Source organism: Gopherus flavomarginatus, unplaced genomic scaffold, assembly GCF_025201925.1.
Source record: "Gopherus flavomarginatus isolate rGopFla2 unplaced genomic scaffold, rGopFla2.mat.asm mat_scaffold_55_arrow_ctg1, whole genome shotgun sequence".
Taxonomy (NCBI): domain Eukaryota; kingdom Metazoa; phylum Chordata; order Testudines; family Testudinidae; genus Gopherus; species Gopherus flavomarginatus.
Window position 1 is genome coordinate 55,948 of NW_026115116.1, and position 8,904 is coordinate 64,851.

At 48.0% G+C, this 8,904-nt stretch overlaps 1 protein-coding gene and 1 non-coding gene across 2 annotated transcripts; one reads left to right on the forward strand and one right to left on the reverse strand.

Annotated features, from left to right (window-relative positions):
• The first annotated feature begins 719 nt into the window (after positions 1-719).
• LOC127042549 (zinc finger protein 707-like) lies at positions 720-5,127 on the forward strand. Its single transcript, XM_050935913.1, has 3 exons — positions 720-767; positions 2,589-2,671; positions 4,946-5,127. The coding sequence occupies exons 1-3, from the start codon at positions 734-736 to the stop codon at positions 5,111-5,113; spliced, it is 285 nt and encodes a 94-aa protein (XP_050791870.1). The 5' UTR covers positions 720-733; the 3' UTR covers positions 5,114-5,127.
• A 3,061-nt stretch (positions 5,128-8,188) lies between these two features.
• On the reverse strand, positions 8,189-8,261 carry TRNAV-AAC (transfer RNA valine (anticodon AAC)). The gene has a single exon. It is a non-coding gene; the product is annotated as a tRNA-Val (tRNA).
• Between the last annotated feature and the right edge of the window lie 643 nt (positions 8,262-8,904).

Here is an 8,904-nt window from a genome sequence, read left to right on the forward strand (position 1 = left end):
GAAAGGGAGAGCAAATACACCAGAGGTGGGAAGGTTTGCAGAGTCTGATTTGGAGGTTGGAGCGGGGCAGGAAATTCACAGCGTGGGGAAAGGAGGAGGCCAGGGTGTGGCAGACCTGCTGGGAGTTACTTACTAAGTGGCCTAGATTCTAGGAACAGACCCAGGAGGTTTGGAGGTGGAAATGCCCTAATTTGTGAAGAGAGAAAATAACCCACCTACATGGAGCTAGTCAAACTGACCAGACTCCTAGTGCTGGAGCCTGACCTCATTAACCATCAGCTGCTGTGAGATATAAAGGGGACACCCATGAGTCAGGCTTATTGGAGCTGCCTCTCCCTTCATATCCCGCTCCTCACAATGAGGAGGGTGTTGGGCATCCTACCAGCGAGCTCTCCCTGGACCCTGCTAGGGGCTCCATCTCCTGTATCAGTCAGTGGCTAGTAGGGGGGTGATGGATATGCTGGGAGAGATAAGGGGCTCTCTCTTCATCCCCTCACCCTGGCATTTGCTGGATACTCTGAGCCAGGTCGAGGTGGGACTCTCCTGACTATGATCCACCCAGAGCTTCCATTTGATTCACTCTTCTCTGCCACAAATAGTGGGGCAGCAAGTCCTTAGTGTTGGACTCTTACTCTTTCAGGGGCTGGTGACCTTCAAGGAGATGGCTATGTATTTCACCAGGGAAGAGTGGGCTCTGCTGGACCCCACTCAGAGAGCCCTCTACTGGGATGTCATGCAGGAGAACTATGAGACTGTGACCTCGCTGGGTAAGGGTTCCTGTCCCTTCTGTTCTTGGAAGGGGAAATGAAGAGTGAAGGTTCACGCCACCCCCACAATGCCATCTGTACCCTGTCCTGTTTCAGCATCACCCCAATAGGCCAGTGACACACATAATACCAGAGACCCTCCTCTGCTGCAGAACACTTTGGGAACAGAGCACAGGAGCCGTATTGCACAGTGTCAAATATCTCCTGTTTGCTCAAGTGAAACTGGGGGTTAGGTCTGGCATAACTGTCCCATACCCCTAATCATTTTTCTTGCCCTTTTCTGAACCTTTTCCAATTCCAATATTTCTATTTTTGAGATGGGGTGACATGTGCATGCAGTATTCAAGATGTGGGTGTATCATGGATTTATTTGCTGTTTTTACAAATATGATCTATGAGATATTCTGTCATATCTATCACTTTCTTAATTATTTCCTACATTGTTCACTTTTTTTCACTGCTGCTGCACATTGAGTGGATGTTTTCAGAGAACTATCCACAGTGACTCCAAGATCACTCTCTTGAGTGGAAACAACTAATTTAGACCCCATCATTTTGTATGTATAGTTGGGATTGTGTTTTCCAATGGGCTGCACTATGTGCTATCCTGTCATCTAGTACTGCTAAGATCCTGGATTCAGTAATATCCCTGCCCTTCCTGTTCCCTTTCTCCACCGAACCCCGCCAGCCCATGCTTCCTGTTCCCAGCTTCCCCAGGATTCTCGCACTGTCTCTGAACCTCTCTGTCAGCAAGAAGCAGTGCCAGGGACACTTGCCCTCTGTCTGGAGTCTTCGATTTCTGGGACATGGATTTACTTTCTCTGTGTTGTAAGAGGCTCTGTCATAATGAGTGTCTGTGATGTTACCCAGAGTACAATCTGGACTGTTAAATAGCTGTACCTCAGTCCTCCAGCATGGGGTGCCTTTTCCACTGTTTTCCTGCGAGAACAGCCCCTCTTGGCCAATTAACACACAGTCTCCAGCATGTAACTCACTCCCAGCTACACAGTATTGAGTGCTGCTAGACAGCCACTCATGAATTACACCTCAGGAGAAAACCAGCAAATTCTCAAGTGCCCAACTTTCCCCCAGAAATGTGCATCTTGCACTGTCCAGCACGCTACTGAACGACCCAAGCTCATATGAAGTCTGTCATTTCATCAGCGGAAAACGACATGCACCAGCTTGTTATCCCAAACAGAGTTTCCAACACACTTCAATCCACACATACTGGTTAGATGAACAATAAACCAAGCTTGTTAACTACCAAAAACTAAAACTAGGCCCAGTCCATGAAAGGGGCACTCCCAGGAGAGACTGTACAAAGGCTGGAACATGAAACACCTTTGTAAACCTGAGACAGCTGCCTTGGGGACAATGACAGGGAGAATCCCCCAAAGTGACTCCTTTGTTTCTGCTCTTCTCTGGCCTCCGATTGTTCCTTCCAACGTGGAGTACTTTGCACTTGTCTCTACTGAATTTGATCCTATTTACTTCAGATCATTTCTCCCGTTTGTCCAGATCATTTTGAATTTTAATCCAATCCTCCAAAGCACTTACAACCCCTCCCAGCTTGGTGTTGTCCGCAAACTTGATACGTGTAAGAGAGAGACTGTTACTGGGAGGGTTTCCCCATGTGTCAGAGGGTTACACCCTGGTGGGAGGGGGCTAGGCCTGTACTGGAATAAGGTCACTCTGTGCTTCACAGTGTGCTAGAACCTAGAATGTGCATTAGCAGGGGAAAAGCTGGGGGGAATCGGCTTGTGGAATGGACAAAAGCCTAGTCTGAATTCTCACACCTTGCCCTTTTCACCCCGGCAGGCCAGAGAATAACATCCATGTTTCGCTGCAGATCATCTCGTCCTCCCAGGGGCAAGGAAATGGCTGCAATGGAGCTGGCTCAGGTAAGAGATTATCAGGGTGGCGGGCTCTGCTTGGAGGTTGAGGAGCAGTAAATGCATAAGAGGGTGGGAATTGCTAGAGGTGGTGGGAAGCAGGAAATATCTCGGGTGGAGAAAGGGAGGAGACAGCATGTGACAAACTTGCTGAGACTTGTGTAGTGTAGGGCGTGATGGGTTGTCACCCCCAGGAGGCAGTTTGTGGAGCTTCTGGGAACTGCTGTGTCCTCTAACCCTCACGCTGGGCTGGCCCTTCTCACACTGCTTTGCTGGAGATTTCGCCAGCCTCTCCAGGCCCTGTTATCACCCAACACAACAGCAGGTGGCGCCATGCAGCCAACTAAGCTACCTGAGTGTGTTACCTAAGCCACTCAAGGACAGATAGAAGACAAGAGCCAATTTCCCACTCCCCAACCTTGCACACTTGCTGTAGTATAAATCCAGAATGATACCATCTTATAGTGCACAGGGATCTCTATAATACAAGCTCATTAATGTAGTTCCCCTTCCCCTCGATATGGGACAGATGTGCACAACAAGCTGAGATTTTCCCCAGACACTTCACTCAAAATACGCTGGTTAAGATAAAGCATCAAACAAGTTTATTAACTGCAGAAAGATAGATTAAGTGATTATAAGTGATAACAAACAGATCAAAGCAGATTATTTAGCAAATAACCAAAACTCAGACTAAGCCTAACATACTAGATGGATAGAATTTGAATTAGCAATTTCTCACCCTGACTGATGGTACAAGCAGTCCCCCAAGTTTCCATACACAAGCTAGAAATCTCTTGATCCTGGGAGCAGCACTTCCCCCACATCCGTTTTTGTTTCTCAGGTGTTTCCAGAAGTTCTCTTGTGTGGAGAATGAGGCCAAGAGATGATGTCACACCCCACCTTATGTAGCTTTTCCATATGGTGGGAACCTTTTGTTCCAAACTCAGTTCCTAGTCCAGTTTGTGGAAAAATACAGGTACTAAAATGGAGTTTAGTGTCATGTGGTCTGGTCACAGGCCCTGCTGAGTCATAGTAGCCATGACTCATAGGCTGGCTGAAACATTCACAGGAAGGCTAAGCTCTTCCACAGTCCATTGTCTTTGTTGAGCCATCAGCACTGTCTGGCTTCTTCACTGTTGTACCTGAAAGGCTCATTGTGGGTGTTACCCAGAGTAAGCACATTTGAAATACAGATACAGAGTCAATATCCATAACTTCAGATACGAACATGATATGTGCACACAAATAGGATAATCATATTCAGCAAATCAGAACTTTTCCAGTGACACCACACATGATGCATCTTCTACAAAATAGATCATAATTATGTCCTAATCATATTATAATCATACCACTATGATGAATATGGGGGTGTAGTGTCAGATAGGTCCTAATTTCAAGGCACAGGAGTTGGGAATGGAACTTCCCCTCTTTGTGGAACAGGAAATAACCCTCCAGCCAGGGCTGGGACAACTTCCCAGACTCTCAGCGATGGAGCCTGAATCTACTGACATTTCATTAATTACCACCAACCCCAATCTTTGTGGCAACTGTAAACTTTATCAGTGATGATTTTGTACTCTCTTCTAAGTCATGGATAAGAATGTTAAATAGCACAGGGCCAAGAACCAATCTCTGCAGGAACCTGCTAGAAAGAAATCCACTCGATCATGGTTCCCCATTTACTATCAGAGTTTTTAATCTATTTAATGTATGCCGTGTTTATTTTGTATCATTCTAGTTTTTTTTAGTAAAAATATTGTGCTAATCAAGTCATGTCCCTTACGGAAGTTTAGGTATATTACATCAATACTATTAGCTGCAACCAAACTTTTGATCTCATCCAATAAGGATATCCCGTTAGTTTGATAGGCTCTATTTTCTCTAAACCTTTGTTAATGGGCACTACAATTCTGACCTTCTAACTTCTATTCTTTATGATTGACTTCCCCTTTCTTCCATATATTTTATTTGGAGAGTGCTTGGATTCCTACCAGGGAGCCACTATCAGGGTCCAGAGACAGCCCCATCTCCTATATTAAGCTCTGGCTAGTAGCTATGTGATAAATGTGAAGACCCTGCTTCTGTCTGTCAGATGGGAGACACAAAGGTTCTCTCTTTCTACCCTCTGATGCCTCCTGGCTGCTGTAAGCAAGGTGGGGTGGGACTCTGTTAACATGTGCCTCCCGGAGCTTCCATTTCCCTGGTGCTGCTGTTCCGTGAATAGTGGGGTTGTGAGTGGGTCAGCAGGTACTGAGTATTGGACTCCTGCTCTTTCAGGGGCCGGTGACCTTCGAGGAGGTGGCTGTGTATTTCTCCAGGGAAGAGGGGACTCTGCTGGACCCCACTCAGAGAGCCCTCTACAGAGATGTCATGCAGGGGAACTATGAGACGATGGTCTTGCTGGGTAAGGATTCCTGTCCCTTCTGTTCTTGGAAGGGGAAATGAAGAGTGAAGGTTCATGCCACCCCCACAATGCCATCTGTACCCTGTCCTGTTTCAGCATCACCCCAATAGGCCAGTAATATACATACTACCAGAGACCCTCCTCTGCTGCAGAACACTTTGGGAACAGAGCACAGGAGCAGCATCACACAATGTCAAATATCTCCTCTTTACTCAAGTAAAACTGGGGTTAGGTCCAGCATAATGAACAGAAGCTTCCTACCCCCAGCCTTCTCTCAAACCCTGAGCCTTCTCTACCCAAACCAGAATGTGCTTGGGGTGTAACAAGCAGGCGGCTGGAGTCAGAGCTGCCAGTCCAGGGTTACTTATCATACAGACACTCAGTGCGTCCTTGAACGCTGGCTGGGAGTATCCAGACAGGGGAGCTCCAGCAGCAGAACACTGAATCTCACCCAGGATTACAGATGACACAACTCCTCGCCGATCTGGATTGCACCCCAGCATGTGAAAATGGCCTAGGTTGGTAGTGACATTTCTTGAGACATGGAGAGTCTTGCTCCCATATCACCAGGTGTAATAAAAATAACAGGAAAGGCCAAATATGGAAAACTGATTGTTCAGCTTGCTTTTGACCTGCATCATATTTTGCAGTATATTCCAAATAAGGAAATTAACGTGCAACGTATGTGTCATTGTTTGTGGTTTTAAGCTGTAAAAGGCTTGTGTGATTTTTAGCTCAGGAACAGTATTCCAATAGCTGTCGCCCCCTGCGTGCTTGTAACCAAGAAAAGAGCCTCAGGCTGAGCTGATTCAAATATTAATCCTGTGGTCGTTTTCCACAACAGCCTCAATAGGTCCCTGTGATGGAATGTAAGGCTACATCTAGACTACCCACCGTATCGGCGGGTTAAAATCGATTGCTCGGGGATCGATATATGGCGTCTCATCTAGACGCCATATATCGATCCCTGAGCGCGCTTATATCGATTCCGGAACAACACCAACCCCAACGGAGTTGCTGATTTGACAGGGGGAGCCGCGGACATCGATCCCGCGCGGTGAGGATGGGTGAGTAATCCGATCTTAGATATTCGACTTCAGTTACGTTATTCACGTAGCTGAATTTGCGTATCTAAGATCGATTTCCCCCCGTAGTGTAGACCAGCCCTTAATGTCTTCACACCTTCCCCCTGCAGGAGAAGGGCTGTTTGACCAGCTGTTTGCCTTGCTGTCTCTGAGGAACTGGTCTGTGGGTGTTCCCCAGAACTGTAACTTTTTCAGTAATATCATACTGTAAAATCTCACAATTTTCCATACAGTGTTACTACACATTTTAACAGGAGGATAATATTCAGTAGGTTATGCATTTTCTAATGATACCTCACAAGCCATTTTCCACTAGCAGGGTCTTCTCTGTTCACAGAATTTCTGATAGTTTGATGTCTGCTGGCACTGGATATCACTATTGTGGCATCTCTCTCTCTGTCTCAGTGAGCACCCGCTGTGGTTGTTGAAAGTCTGTGATGGGATCTATGGGATGCAACTGAACAGTGGCACCCCTGAGCCCTTTGTCCCACCACCTGGGCTCCCTCTCACACATGTGATGCTGAGACAAGCTGTGAATCTCTGGCAGATATTGCACTTACACAGACATCCGTAGGTAGGGACACAGCCAACTGAATTACATGAATGCTTCTGCAGCCACTCATAACACTAATGATAGAAAGTCGCCCCCCCTACAGCTCTGCAGCCTTGCACCCCTGGATCATACCATCTTGCCTTAATCAGAAGCCTGATCAGTGTGAGTTTATTACACAGGGTCCACCCCTCCCTCACTGTGAATAGTACATGAACCAGCCTTGTAATGGAGCTGAGATTTCCCAAGAACTTCAAGCAAAATACACCAGTTTAAGTAGAGCATAAAACAGATTTATTAACTACAGAAAGATGGAGTTTTAAGGATTATAAGTGGTAGGAATAAAAGATCAAAGTAAATTACCATGGAAATTAAAGATAAATTCACAATCTAAACTTTACACCTTATTACACTAGGGCGTAGTTCAGTTATGCACACAGGAAGGCTTAATGCTCGAGCTGCTGCACATGCTGGGCAGGCTTAAGGTCGGGCTCCCCATGGCAGGAGAGAAGAAGACTCGGCCCCTGGAGGGGCAGGCTGGGGCTTCCTGGATCCCATTTGCTCACAGCCAGCGCCCTGCCCCCATTCCCAAGTCATCCATGGCGCCCCCAGGTCGGCCAGAATGGAGCAGCAGTTTTCACTGCACTACGTCCACTTATGGCTTACAGGCAACTCCCAGACTCACCACAGTCCACCATCTCGGCCAGAAAGGAGCCCACTCAGCCTCACCATTGCTGCTTTTCCTTCCCCCCAGAACCCCGCTTCTCCTGGGCTGCAAGTAGCCATCCCTGGGATGCCAACAGGCAGCCACAGGGGTCTGTCTCTCAGCAGCCAACCGCACCTCCATGGGTTCAGCCCTCAGAAGGGCAGGTGGGGGTTTCCTGGATCCCAGTTGCTCACAGCCAGCCCAGCCTCCACCTCTAAAACCATCAGTCATGCCCCCAGGTTGGCCATAAAGGAGCCGCCATTCTCCACTTGGACTCAGCTTTGCTTGTTTTCCTTTCACCCAGAACCTCCCTTCTTCTCCTGGGCTGCAAGTAGCCACTCCTGGGAAGCCAAGAGGCAGGCACAGGATTCTACCTCCCAGCAGCCAACCACACCTCCCCAGGCTTTGCAGAATGAAGGGTGGTGCTCTACTAACCCCACTTAGCCGCACAGCTTCTTCCCTGCCTTCCTCAGCTCAACTTTCCTCTATTGCCCCATTCCTGCCTCACTTCCTCCTTTGGCCAGTCACGCAAAGGAGCCCAGCAGGAAGTGAGAGCCTCTATAGGCCAACCTCCAACAGCAGAGGTGGCCAAGCCACAAGCCTCCAAATGGTGACTGGCCTAACTACTCTAGGTTCTCCAGCCTGACACCAAGGTGCTTTCTCCACTGCTGTCAGCATCCTCTGTCATGCAGGGGTTGGAGTTATCCCAGGGACAGGCCAATAGGAGGAGTGCCCTTTCTGAATAACAAGGGGATCTGGGAAAAGAAAGCCAGCATGTTTCTGCCTGGTTTTGAACCAGGGACCTTTTGCGTGTTAGGCAAATGTGATAACCACTACACTACAGAAACTCCACCTACTGGGTTGTTGCTCACTCTGGCACAGACCGATGGACAAATCTAGAGAATGTGGTGGTAGCCCCTCGATAGGTCAGCTGGCAGGGCAGAGGACTGGAGCCAGCACTCAGGAAGTCGTCCTTACCTCGCCCGTGTGACTCCAGCTTGAGGGAGAGCTTCTTTTTCTTCTCCTTGCTGACAAAGAGCAAGAGAAGAATGAAAGGTCAGGTGGGCCAACTCGGTGCAGAAGCCCATGCTGTCTTTTCCTGCTGCATAGCCTGAAATGAGGGACTCGTGGCAGTTAAAGGAACTGCTGCACTCTCAGAAAACATCCCGCCCGTGCATAAAGGAGGATAGAAGAGCCTGTTAGTCTTGCACGCTCCCAACTGAACTGTTTCAGCATCTGCTAGGTTTCTTTTTGGCCTGTTACTTTTCTGTCTGGGATGTTGTTGTCAGCTGTGGCACAGAAAAAGGACGTCATTGCGAGCTGCCCATGAAGATAAGATTAACTTTTGCCTTCCTTGCTCGGCTTTACTTGCTTCCTCACCCTATTCCTGCCTTAGTTCCTGTGTTACCTGAAGGCAACGGGGGCCCAGCAGTACGAAGAGGAAGTTAGACAGCTAGACCCTGGTGGCAAAAGTTCTGCCACCGCTTGCCA